Genomic DNA, 13,633 nt, shown 5'->3' on the forward strand with positions numbered 1-13,633 from the left:
AGCCAACGAATATTCTAGCATGTAAACGAAATGAGTGAAAAGGTTAGCTTTTTCAAGTTATCTTGATGGAAAAGAGAAAAGCCACCCATATTTCCTTCGTTTTGGTTGTTTGGGTTCCTGGCATGCTGATTTGTGACTTAAGATTAAAATCACATTGCCAGGGATTACCACATAACCATGACAATGGCATCTGTAACTGCATGTATGTATGGTAATCTCCTACCCATACTGTTGGAACCCCTGAATCTACTTCTCCTAAAATGTACAGACAAGTCACTGGTGGACTTCAGCTGCTATTGTAACTATGTTCAGATGAAGACCTCTCTAGCGAGGTGCAGAGCTTAGCTGATTGGTGAACAGTGACTGATTTCCTCTTTGTTCACAGTGGCTAAGTTCTGCACCTGAAGAGAAGGTGAGATGGAAAACTCTCTTAAAATGTTGACTGCTGCTGCTGTAGTAGTATCATAGCACACGTTTGCCTGGAATCTAGGTTGCAGATTGTAACAGGCGAAGAAGCCGTGGGAAAGATGCAAAGCCCTGTACCCTTCCTCCTGCCAAGAATGCAAAGAATCCACGTGAGAAATCACCCTTGCTTGGCTACAGTATAGAAGTATTCAATAACTGTGGAAGAGCCTAATGCTAAAAAGTATTGTATTTTATAAAAGAATGTGCCGTTCTTCTAGCAGCCCCGATGGGTGCAAAGTCCAGTGTGTATATTGTTGATATTAAATGGCTGTTTTTTATTGGAACTGTCCCTTTGCAGCAGATACTGTTCCTGCCTGTCGATGGACCCGTCCTCCGGTGCCTACTGAGCTGATATCAGTTCTGATTTTATATACTGGCTCAGTTCAGCAGGAACAGGAGTCGAGCCCTAAAGCAAAAAAGATTCTTTTCTAAATGCACAGACGTCTATGAAAACCTAACTCTTACTTCATGTCTGAAACCAAAGATAGAACAGACCAGTACTTTGATGTGGATCACAAACAAATCCTTACATGGACTACATGCCATGGAGCTAGTAGCTTTGCCAGTGGGTGGGTGAGGTATGTGTAGGCTGTGTCAAGTTAGGATTACTCCTTCAATGAGGAAGCATCCTGGGTACTTCATTCTGGCATTCCACCTACTAGTTGCTATTTTCTGAACAGAGGAAGAATGTTTAGCTGTTGCTCTTCTTTCCAATTAATATATATTTTCAAGGAAGCTGTGCTGGTGGTCACAGAATAATAATACTGTGGTGTGACTTTTTACACTATGCTGTGGAATACTGGACCTGATGTCTTCTCAAGTTACAGTCAGCCTTCTGACAGAGCATGTGACATTCACATGGATATCAAGTTCCAGTTTCTACTCCACTACATCTGTTGCGATTCTCTCCCACTTCATGCATACAAGGAAAATGAGATTGAGAGAGATGCCCCCTTTCAAGAAGGATAGTAAAGAAAAGCCATCCCCTACATTACTGAACTTTTTTACAAGCATTCCTTCACTGTGACAGAGTAATAAGTTTTACCACTATTTCCCTTGCAGGAAAGATCAGAGACTTTTAATGTATCTTCTAGCAAAGGCTGGTGGTACTAAGATTTCATTGACATTGGACATCAAAGGAACAATTTATGTGACTGCTAAAACAATCAGCTGACAAACATTTTACCCCATACTTTTCTTTGCCAGAGGGTAATGGCAATGAAGCAAGAAAAAACTCCAGCATCCCCTCACTTTTGTAAGTGTCTGTGGCGCCAACTTATCATCTGCCAGAAGACACTTTATTGTAATAGTTATCATGAGGTATTATGCAAACCAGGCCAGAAAATCACCGGAGACAGATTTATTTAAATAGGTATTTTGTACTACTTTTGCATTTAGCAAACTGATAATTAAAATCTGCTGCAAAATTTAAAGTCGGTTTGGAGCAAACAAGTAATTACTAATCTAAATTGTTAATATTGAGATTGTGGACATTTTTATCATGTTTAGCACAGCTACAGGGAAAAATAACTAGATGCAAAATGGACTCTTGAGGGATGTTTAATCTGAAGAAAACTGAAGCGACAAAGATGTCTGTCTTTCTCAAGGTCTTTTTAATGGGTAACTTATTGCCACAATATTGTGAGCACACCATTAAAACTCTTAACCATGAAATATAATAGTGACAAGCTGGTCACATCACTTTGCTATGAATGAAGCTAATCATGTTACTTATTAATCACAGCAGTTGTGGAAGTCCTGTCTTGTAAAATAATGGCAATAAGCTTTATAAATAAACAATTTTGTAAATCATGCATGTGCCAAAGTTGTATTTTCTCCTTTGTATTTCGTCTCAAAATTATCAGTTGGTTTACTGATGACTACAAAAAGAGAAGGAGAGAATAATAAACCTTTATGAATGCACAAAACCAGAAACTCTGTTCCTGCTTACCTTCCTTAGGGCCATTCACCAAGTGCCCATACGCGCACAAGAGAGCTTCTCTGTCTGTGGCATCCAACTCAAAAGAGTTCAGTTCCCAAACTCTAATTAGCTGAAATATGCTCCGACAGCAGTCCTGGATTCAGTCTTCCAAATTCAGGAGAAATCTGGAGTTTGCATGGCACCATACTGAGTTACTGCAGTCACAGTTAATGTAGACCTTTTGATGTATTCAAGAAAGGATCTGCTGCATTCATGAAGCAAGTTATGCTCTATTTCACAGGGGTTTTTTTGCAGAAAATAACAAAGAGAAAGCAAGTAATTCTTTTGTTGTTCAATTGTGAAAGATGCAAAAGCTGAGTAAGGCGACTCAAATGTATTTGCCACTGTACATGAAGGAGCTGTTGCCTTTTTATCTGTACTTGTGATTTTATTTTGAATTGTTAAATGTCAACATATAAATTATATTGCCAAGCATCTCTCTCAGCACAGCCTGTTAGCCTAGTGAAAAAGCATTGCCTTAAGTGCAGCACCATTGTTGTTGTCATCCTCTATGGATGTTCATGTTTAGCTTGTTTCACTGTCAAACAACAGGCATGGTGTTGCCCAAGGGTTACAGTTCCTACATTGAGTTAATAATTCCCCCTGGATTACATAGATATGCCAACTTCCATTTGTTAAATAAAATAAAACTTTTTCTCCCCAAATATCATACCCTCTCTGGTGGGCAAGAACACATTGTGCTGGCTATTATTTTGACATAATAGATTACACTATACTATTGTTAACTATATCCGGATTTGCCAAATTGGGTGGATCAGTAGTCTAATTCAGTATAAGGCAACTTCTTTGTCTCTCTGGGTTAGAGCAGCACCCTTTACACCTTCTTTACCATGTAAAACTCTGGATCATGGTAGTGTAGAAAAGGCAATACATCAGACATTGAGGAAGAATTCTTATATAATTGCTTAAGGCAATAGAATTCATCTAATAAACTGAACTCTACAAGAGCATATGCTACAATCTTTACTTTTTAAAGGGCCACACAAGATTCTGCTGTGACAAGCCAACACAAGTTAATTTTGTGGTTTTTTCGCAAGTTGAGTGTTGGTTCTATGACATGTTGAAATTGAGTAACCAATCCAGAAGTTATGCCAAAATAATACAGATAGAATTGGTAAGTAGGGCTGGGCGATATCTGGTTTTCAACTCCATGATATATCAGCAGCTAAACATTGAGACAGCAGCTAAACATTTTGAAACTGTTCTCATGATATGGTCTACAAACCAGTGTTGGACAATGTATGAACACATCACCCAACCCTACTGGTAAGGTCTTTAGAGACTGTTGACGCAGTAAATTAGAAATCCTAGGCTGTTTCTTCGTGCACTTGTTTCTTTTCTAACAAAAATGTATTGAAGAGTTGAACAAGACATAGCTTAAAAAAGAATCTTAAGATTTCTACCACAAATTGGAATAATTCAACTTCATGTTAAGGCTACCAAAACCTAAATAAAAAAGCCCATAAAGAATTACAGTGATGTACCTATTTGCTTCTTCAGAACCAGGAGGCTTGCTTGAAGAAAACTCTGCAGAGGACTTTCATTTAGCTAATGGATGTGTAGTTTCCAAGAAGACAAAATGAGAGCAGAAATAGATGCAAGCTCTGCAAAACCATCAGGAAAAAAGAAGCAAGCATGCGGTCTTCAAACATAGAACTATTTGCCTGACCCAGTGCATGAAGGAGTTGTGACATAATTTACAATTAAAATTTACAAGAAACATGGAAAGTGGAGCGGTGTCAAAATAGGAATTATTTAGGAATCCACAACACTATCCAGGGAATTACTGTAATAACTTTTCTTTTATCCCACGCTGTAACAGATGAGCTTAATTGGCTAATAAAGAGAACTACTATGATTAAACCAAAACAAGCAAAAAGCAAATTTAAAATAAACAGGAGAAAAACCAAATTCTTAGCAGCAATGAATTCATGAAATTGTTTTCTTTTTCCTCTCTTACTATTATTTAAAGCAAAGCAATTGCTTGGTAGGGACTATAGTACTGAAGCTTTGCTGCTGTCAGCTGAAAGTAGCCTGGGGTGTTTTGAGTTGTTTTGAGGGAGGGAGGCACAGCTTCAGCCTGAGTTAGCTGTATGATGTTGGGCATTAAAAGGCCCCAGTCAGTTTTGAGTACACTTAAGCCCTTCAGAAAGCAGCTCTAGAGGTTTTAACGCCTTTAAAAGAGTCAGACAGATGGCTGAAGGAAGATAGCCAGAATAAGCAAGGGAAACTCCTTTTTGGCATTTGCTCTCATATGGACCACCCTAATGCAAATTCCTGGAATCAAAGCTAAGGTAGCATTTGAAATTGCAACCATGAACACGTCTTTTTAAAAGTTCAGGCAAGCATTTGAAATAAAAAACACATCAGTTTTCAGGCATTAGGCTGCTTGGTAGGTGGACTTAAACAGACCCACATGTTGATGTTACTGAGAATTATGAGCACTTGAAGCACCTGCCAAAATGCTGTTTTTCTAACCTTGGTGAAGACTGCAATGCACAGACTGTAAAGTGTCCAATAGTTAGTCTAGGAGCTCCACAGGTGTAGAGCAGTAGGAATAGTACATTCTCTAAATAAAGGGAGGAAAGCAATACTGCCCTGCCTCTAAATTAATATATGTATTGAAATACAAATTTTTGTAGATCATATTAGACTATGCAAAGTATAATGAATACACTTCCATAAAAGTTTATAATTTGTATGCATGAGTGGGAGGAGCACATGCCAATTAGAGAGCACAGGGAGAGAACTCCCCATCTTTCAACCAGCATGATTTATACATTGTTGGAAAGCTCCCTCCTCTGGCTGCCTCAGCTAGGTAGAACAACTTCAGTCCTGTGATCCAAGTTGAACCCATTAAATTCCATCCCAATACACTGAGCTGCGCACTGAACCCACTAATTTGTAATGCAGAGCTTTCTAAACTTTTCGTGTTGGTGAGGCACTTTTAAACATGTATCATTTTGCGACACAGTGATTTTGCATAATTTCATGAAATGGTAATTCACTTTTACTAGCAAACTGGAGGTGAAACTAACCCCTTTCTAGCCCTGTGGGGAGCGTTCACGCGACATGCCTGCACACTGCAGCTGATGCACTGTGTCACAACACACAGTTTGGAAAGCTCTGTTGTACTGGCTAGTTGGCATATGGTGATGTCTGCCGACAAAATACCCATCTGAAATAGCCACATCATAGTTGGAATGGTGAAGGAAGTACTCCCTTTTCTAGATGTTTTATTGCAATATATTCCATATTTTAAGAAGTATGTATGTGTAAGAGTTTTATTATCCACACTTTGGGACAAGTCTTGAATGGAAAGCTTGCCAAGTGAACTCAGAAATGAGTAAACATCTAAGTGCGTACTTTCTGGGAAGTATGTCCTTTCTGTAAATAAAAAATGTGAAGGATTTCCAGACCAATCTACGATTTCTTCCCACTGAAGACTCTTAAGCTGCAAACTTGGGAACATTATGACTTGGTGCTTCTAAATATGCGAATTGACTGGTAGGGTGTAAAGAGGCTTGTTGTGAAGGGAAAATCAAACAAAATTCATTTCTAAGCTGCACAAGTATTTTCTTGGCATTGCTCAAAGGCGGCCTGTGGTTTAGAAAGGTCTGTGGTGCACATTGCCGTAGTACACTTGCTGACTAATGCTCTTTTAACAAAATATAGATCTGCTCCCTTGCGGGGGGGGGGGGGGGGAATCAGAAGAAATATAAGAAGGTGATTGGTCACTAATCTGACACAGGGATTTACTTCAAAAGGAATCATTAACAATCGCTTGTGATAGGGCTTATATTTTACAAAGCAGCGTCTCAGAAACAAGCAGTTGTGTAGCTCCCAGAGTATGGAAAGACACTATTAATCACGTAGCTTTTCTCACAAGTTCTCTCACAATGAAAAGACAGAAAAAGATTGATCCAATCCATGCTCAAATATCACTTCAAATTTACTGGTATTCAGCTACATAAGGAAAACCCTCCAGTACAATTACATTTTGTTTTCAGCCTTATGACTTTTGGGACAAAGTTAATTAGAAGAAGGTGCTTTTAGGATGCAACCATATTAAATCAGAGAGTGACTTGAGAAAAGTCAGATATAATACTGCTCACAACTTCTATATCAATATTTTTATCTTTAGCATTCAACTGTACATACACATAGACACAAAACGCTTTCATATTTAAGGAAGCAAAAAGACCAATACCTTCTCTCCATCCTTCATCTGGCTGTTCTGATTAGTTAGACTGACTATTGGGCCAAGCTGAGTATCACAAAGAAAACTAAAATCCACATTTTAGTTTTAGGAGGAGATCATTCACCAGATTTACAGTCCTTTGATATTTCATTCCAAGTTGGCCGACTCTATTTGCAAGACGAGTTAGAAGACCAGTAACTTCTGGGATTTCACTGCCTGCAACTACAAACTGAAAAGGGAGAAAAAACAACAGAATTGAGAAAGTAGAAATGCTAGTATTTAGTAGAAAATTACACTGTAGAAGACAAAGAAAAAACAACCAGGGAAACCATTCCAATCTACAGCACGAAGAGAAAAAGCTCTTTGGGTTTTACAACAGAACAGTCTTCAAGCTGCACACAGACAGGCAGCACTAGGGAAGTCATCCCCAATGCTTCTCTAACTTCCACATATAACTTGGGAGAAAAGCCCATTGTAGCATTGCAGGCACCATCACCTTGCTACCTTTAGCAGCACATGGGTCAGTGAACTGACAGGGATAATAATCCCCATCTCTTTTCCACCCTGCACTCCCTCTCAGAAAAAAACCCTTTGGGGCCTTGCAAGAAGGCAGACAGCAAAGCAACTTTCTACCCCTCTAAAAATAAAGTGATATTGGTGACCTAACTCTTTTCTCGGTTCTGCATTCAAACTAGAAATGAGTTCCTCTTCACAGAGGAGGGGGTTCCACAATGCAGTTCGCAACACATATTTAAAAATATTTTTAGGAGCACTCAAATTTTCTGTGAGCTGGCTGGAGTGGCTGGGGAAAATAATCATCATCATCATCAAACCAGAATTCTCCCCACCATAACTTTAATCCGGGTGTAGGAAAATGGTATATACCACCTTTTGGGTTGCTCCACCATGTGACACAGAGGCTGTGATGAGTGCACACACAACTAAGGCACAAGCAGGGGATTCCTTGTTCACAATCGACATTCTGCAGAATTTTTATTTGTTCACACTGGTAGGTATCTTGCTATCAGTAAAAAAATGAAGAGAAATACTTACATGGGTAATAAATTCTTCGGCTATTGTGTATCCAGTAGGAGTAAACAGCAGAAAGCTGATAATCAGGTGTGTAACTACCAGGTTGCTACTTGATTTGTTTTGTTTTGTTCTGCTGCTAACTGCAGTCTGCAGATTTGTGACAGAAATAGTTGGCGTTCTGAACAGGGCAGTCAGATGTTCACATACAGATCTTGCTTCCACCTGTTGAGAAGCATTGCAAGGAATAAAAGTTTGCAAAGTGAAAGATAAACATTTGTTTTCTTGAGATTTGCAGAAAAGCACATAACTGGTTCCTGAGCCAGTGACGGAGGGTCACAGAGGGAGAGATTCTGCATCGTTTACTTTCTGGACCACAAAGAGCAGAATGAAGATTTCATAGGAACTAGAAACTCCCCGCTTTTAGTAGTATTGAAATACTAAGCACCGAGGACCATGATATAGGGTTTGACCTCTCTCTTTTTTTGGTAAACGGAAACGGTGAAAGTCACAAAGTGGAATGAAGTTAGGATGTTCTATTGTGGGGAAAAGAACAGAAGGCTCTTTGAGAGCTTATGACAATACAGGAGCTACAAATCAATTAATCCCCTTGCAATCTGACCTCGTCTGATAAAAAAAATCTGATATGAATCCAGGGGGGTTGGTTTCCTTCTAGTATTGTTTAAAATACATACCCCCCCCCCACCTTCCTCTCTTGGAGCAGCCAGAACAAACAGTTTCTGGAGCCAAAACAGAGGCAGGATTTAAGAGTCTGTGCATTAAAGGAAATTATTGGCTAGATCCTAAGAAGTATTACCTAAAAATATTTGCTACATAAAAGGCACGGCAGGAAATGGAAAATATCTCCTTCCTGGCAACCCTAAACACACTAGTTTTAAGCAATTTATTTCCGTATTGTGTCTTTCCCCCTCTGTTAACATTTATAAATATGCTTCCTGATTTAAAAATGTCTATGTCATTGGCCCAACGAATGCGGCAGGCTGCATTCTGGACCTTGATTTCTTAACTGGGCAGGAAGAGGGCAATCTGAAAGTGGGGGATATTGACATCACCCCTTGTCATGGTCAGATTTAGGCTTTCAGCACCTTCCCCCCTCTGCAGTGGTGGGGGGCCTATTAGGATGGGCCGTCATCATAGGCTAATGGGTCCAATGGGTTTCCAGGCAGCTATAAGGGATTTCCTGGCTGATATGACTGCTGCTTCTGTCAATGCCCTGGCTGGGACATCCAAATAGCCCAAGCCATTGACATGATCACCCCTGAGCGTCTTTCTCCCACTTCACGGAACCCATTTAGCGTCCTGGTATACCCCAGAGAGCTTAGGATGAAGAAACAAGTTGGGAGACAGTTTGAACAAAAGTGGAGGAAAACTCTGGTCGAATGAAATTGAACGCTGGTGAGGACTAGTGGCAGGGAAGGTAACAAAGTAGGCTGGGCCAGATTAATGCCTCCTTGCAATATGGGGTGGCCCCTGCCAGCTTGAAGGAGGCAGTGCTAAAACCACTCCTCCAGAATCCCTCCCTGCTCTCAGAAAATCTACAGATCTATTTCCATTCTGTAATTATACATAAATTGATTTCAACATTAATGTAACTTCTGGTGCCCCCACAACATGTATATAATGACTGCAGTTTCACTCTTTTTATTTTGCCTACTCAGGGGTTAAAATTCTCCTCTCTGTGGAAACTGCTGCAAAACCACATGCTTAAAGAGTCCCCCCCCCCCTTCATTTCAGTTTTGCAACTGAAGAAAAAGGGGTGTGGGAGGAGAGAGTATTTACTGGAAAGGGTCACGTTAGGGCATGAGCGGTTAAAGAAATTAAAAGGTGTAAACAGAACTAACCCCTGGCAGCATTTTAATGAAAGAAGACTCCATAAGTAAAGGAAGTGACAATTAAAATTTCCAGAGGTTACTATTATTTTGTGGTGCCCATAATGAAGGTGCCAGGCTCACCTCTGTAGTGCAATTTTGCATCAAGAGAAGACTGCATTCTCGTGTCACTGCATTTTTTACTACTACTGTCACTACCATTAGAAGCAGAACTATTCCCTGAACTTCAGGGAGGCCATTAATGTACAGAAAACTTATTGTGTACACTCTTACTTGTGCAAAACACAAGAGGCACGTAGAGGAATTAATAAGCACACATACTAACATGGAACTTATAACTGCTATCACTTAGCAGGTCACCTGAGTCACAGCTGCTGCAGCCCCTGGTTCTGTCCCTCTTTGCCTTTGGGCAGTGAGCACACAGTGCACAGTCAGGCAACAGACCGCCCAGTTGCCAGAATTCAAAGGAATGCCATGGGATAAAGTTGATGGGAACATCCATAATGGACTAATGCGAAGAGTGTACATTACCCTAGAACAATGCCAGCTGTTGGGAAGGGGAAGAAATAGCCCAACATAATTGTGTTTCATTTATTTTTAACTTAAATTATTTTAGTGAGCTTTCTGGATAAAAAGTCAGGATAGAAATCAACTAATTGGCTAACTGAATAATAGCTCCCATGTCTTTATATGAAAAGAGTACTTGGCGGTAATTCAGGATGCCCGCAGCTCCTTTGTCACAAGATCACTATGATTTCTAAAGGTATATTAGACAGGAAAGGTTAACCTAATGTCACTGCTATTGGTGATAATGGAAGAACTGTCTCGTTACCACCACACAAAGTTTTAACGTGATCATACTGTGAGACCTCCAAGAGCTATACAATTTTACTAGTGAATGATTCAAGAGTGACAACTGGCAGTGTAGAAAGCTAGCTAAATAGAGATTATTACATTATAAATGCTAAATGGACATCTAGCATTTTATTCACCTGCCCTACTAGTAGTCTAATCCTCAGAGCTGCTGTTATTTTCCACTACTGATACAGCTGAGTTGCTGTGGCCAGCAAGAGACTTAATAGAAAGTCTTGTGACTGGAAATTTTAATGAATGGAAGATCCCTAGAAAGAATCTCTAAGCCTTTAACCAGGAACAGGGGACATCTGGGCCACGGGCCAAATTAGGCCTGCTAGGGGTCCTAATTTGGCCCAAAAGGCCATTTTCTCCAAGGCAGGGCTGCCTGATGTCATATGAAATCAGGTATAGGGCAGGCAAAGCCATGACCGCAAATGCACTCCCAATTATTCCTTGGCAAAACTGCGTTGCATTCAGTGCCTTTTAAATTTCCTGCCAGAGGCAAGGCCCACTTTCCAAGCTCCTGAATGGAGCCAATCCCTGCAGAAAGTGGAGTTTGCGATCAGGACTGAATTTCAATTACAGCCTTTACAGCCTTGGCTTAAATAACAACTGTGGCAAAATATTTCTTCTACACCACAATGCCTCACATTTCAGACATATGGCCGATTACTGAATTCTCACACGCATAGATAGAACTACCCACCATTGTTTGAGTTCTCCGCCAATTCTCTTCACCTGGATAATAGTAAAATGCCAAAAGCCAAAACAAAGCATCTGAGGATTCCACTTGTGACAACAACTGCTCTGCTGCGATATCAGCCCATTCTCCAAAATGAACAAACAAAAACCAGTTCTCAAAGAGGTCTCCACAATATCTGGAACAGCACAAAATGTATTTCAGTTTTTCCATTAATTATAATTTTAAATTTCATCATAGATTCCCAAAAGGTGCTCATTTGGAACCTGTGCAGTCTTATCTGCACATGAGGCAAGGCACTCCATGGCAGTACAATAATAATATTTCATAACAGGAAAAGTAATTCCTTCAGCAGAGAGGTATCTAGCAATTAATTTCCAATATGCCCTTAAATAATAAAAAAGATAGCTCACAAATATTTTAGACATTTTTTCTTAAAACTGCACTTTGAAAACTGTCTTCTGCCTTGAACAACTTTTACATGCAAATGAAACACAAACTTTTGTTTCTCATTTCTGTTACGGGATTACAGTGGTACCTCTGGTTACGAACTTAATTCCTGAGGTCCGTTCTTAACCTGAAACCGTTCTTAACCTGAGGTACCACTTTAGCTAATGGGGCCTCCCGCTGCCAGTGCATCGCCGGCGCACGATTTCTGTTCTCATCCTGGGGCAAAGTTCTTAACCTGAGGTACTACTTCCGGGTTAGCGGAGTCTGTAACCTGAAGTGTTTGTAACCCGAGGTACCACTGTATAATGTTTGAGGAGCTGGCCGTAGTTATTTATTTATTTGTATTTTATTTTAAATATTTTAGGCCACTTTTCAGATCAACTATCCATCCAAAGCAAGGCAAAAAATAAAACCTAACATAACACAACAACTCTTGACATAAGAAATATAGACAACATAACTGTGCAAGGGCCATAGCTCAGCGGTGGACCATGTGCTACGGATATAGAAAGTCCCAAATTCAATTCCTGGAATTTCCAGGTTAGACTGGAAGTGGCTCCCTACTGAAACCCTGGAACTCCACTGCTGGTCAGCAGATATGATACTGGTGGAGGTGCAGTGTTCATAGAGTTGGGGTATTTCTGGACCTGTTGCTGCTTATAAGGGACGCGGGTGGCGCTGTGGGTAAAACCTAAGCGCCTAGGACTTGCCGATTGCATGGTCGGCGGTTCGAATCCCCGCGGCGGTGTGCGCTCCCGTCGTTCACTCCCAGCGCCTGCCAACCTAGCAGTTCGAAAGCACCTCTGGGTGCAAGTAGATAAATAGGGACCGCTTACCAGCGGGAAGGTAAACGGCGTTCCGTGTGCTGCGCTGGCTCGCCAGATGCAGCTTGTCACACTGGCCACGTGACCCGGAAGTGTCTGCGGACAGCGCTGGCTCCCGGCCTCTAGAGTGAGATGAGCACACAACCCTAGAGTCTGGCAAGACTCGCCCGTACGGGCAGGGGTACCTTTACCTTTACCTGCTGCTTATATGTACAGTACAGACAACAGTAGCCAGAAATGCTTTTTACCAACTCTGGTTCACAAACACCACCATTTCCTAGAGAAGGCTGACTTGACCATGGTAGTTTGTGTCCAAATTACTTCCAGTTATGCTAGTTTAGTTTCACTAACTTTCACTTTGTATCTAGACTCAATTCAAGGTGTTAGCTTTTATCTTTAAGACTCTAAATTTAATTTGCTTCATATGTTAATGCAAACTTGCCCAATTTCCACTTTGTGAAATATGCAAACTGAAATACTGCTTAAAAGCAATGTAGTTCCCCAACCAAATAAGAGTATATAAAAATACACATATTAGGTGAAAGTATACATGATAGTGAATATATTAGTGAAAACAACATACAGAAATGCAGTATTGTAGGGGAATTTGCTTGGAGGGGGAAAGTGTTTTAAGAGAAATGCACACTAAAAGACTGACAAAATTTCATGAAGACATCTTTAACCCCCACAAACCAGAAATCAATACAAAAATGCAGCAAACTGAGAACTGGAAAAATGCGCAATTGAAAAAGCATCACTAGGGAACAGCATATCTCAGGAATCATTTCCTTCCCAAATGATCCTGGTCAAGGATTTTGCTCACCTTCTGAGCCCAATCTTGCTGTCGTTACACTCATGAAAATCTGGCTTGGAGCAATGAGAGATTATGGTGCAAACCTCCCATTCCTGCTTTGGCTAAACTCGTTTTGGCCTCACCGGCTACCCAAAAGATTAGCCACCAGGGAATGCAGTTCTTAGGCTGAAAAGGGTTCCCCACTCATGGTTCCAGGCAAAGAGGCAGCTCCACCTGCTGTCTTTTTGAGCACAGAAGATGCTACCCCACTGAACTAAATGGGAAGCCCTTGTAGACAAGAGTGCTCTAAGACAGCAATCTATGAATGGTCTGGGCTACTAATGTCTTCCCATTTGTTTAATTTCAAGCTTGCCTTGTTGTTGTTGTTTTTTAAACCAATCCAGTAATAAATCAAAACTAAAGGGAATGAAATTTAAACCATCAAGCTATCCCAAGCCAATGGC

At 40.5% G+C, this 13,633-nt stretch overlaps 2 protein-coding genes across 21 annotated transcripts in view; one reads left to right on the top strand and one right to left on the bottom strand.

Moving 5' to 3' along the window:
• Nucleotides 1–2,277, top strand: part of AOPEP (aminopeptidase O (putative)) — a 186,998-nt gene extending 184,721 nt beyond the window's left edge. For all 13 annotated transcript variants that reach the window (XM_083701994.1, XM_083702007.1, XM_083702003.1 and 10 more), the window contains one exon: nt 1,528–2,277. The gene's annotated coding sequence lies outside the window, so the exon portion shown is untranslated. The remainder of the gene's footprint in view (nt 1–1,527) is intronic.
• Nucleotides 1–13,633, bottom strand: part of FANCC (FA complementation group C) — a 193,901-nt gene that overhangs the window by 9,731 nt on the left and 170,537 nt on the right. For 2 of the 8 annotated variants that reach the window (XR_014555962.1, XR_014555963.1), the window contains exons 13-16: nt 11,109–11,280; nt 7,722–7,922; nt 6,678–6,897; nt 2,417–4,071 (exon numbers count right to left, since the gene is read on the bottom strand). Coding sequence is in view for 2 of the 8 variants with exons in the window: in XM_083702040.1 (XP_083558166.1) it covers nt 6,754–6,897; nt 7,722–7,922; nt 11,109–11,280 (517 nt within the window). In the remaining 6 variants the exon portion in view is untranslated. Of the gene's footprint in view, nt 1–1,553; nt 4,072–6,401; nt 6,898–7,721; nt 7,923–11,108; nt 11,281–13,633 lie in introns of those variants that run through there. The other 6 variants (XR_014555964.1, XR_014555967.1, XM_083702040.1 and 3 more) reach the window with 4 other exon arrangements.

This window comes from Podarcis gaigeae (assembly GCF_964106915.1).
Source record: "Podarcis gaigeae genome assembly, chromosome: 11".
In the NCBI taxonomy this organism is placed as follows: Eukaryota; Metazoa; Chordata; class Lepidosauria; order Squamata; family Lacertidae; genus Podarcis; species Podarcis gaigeae.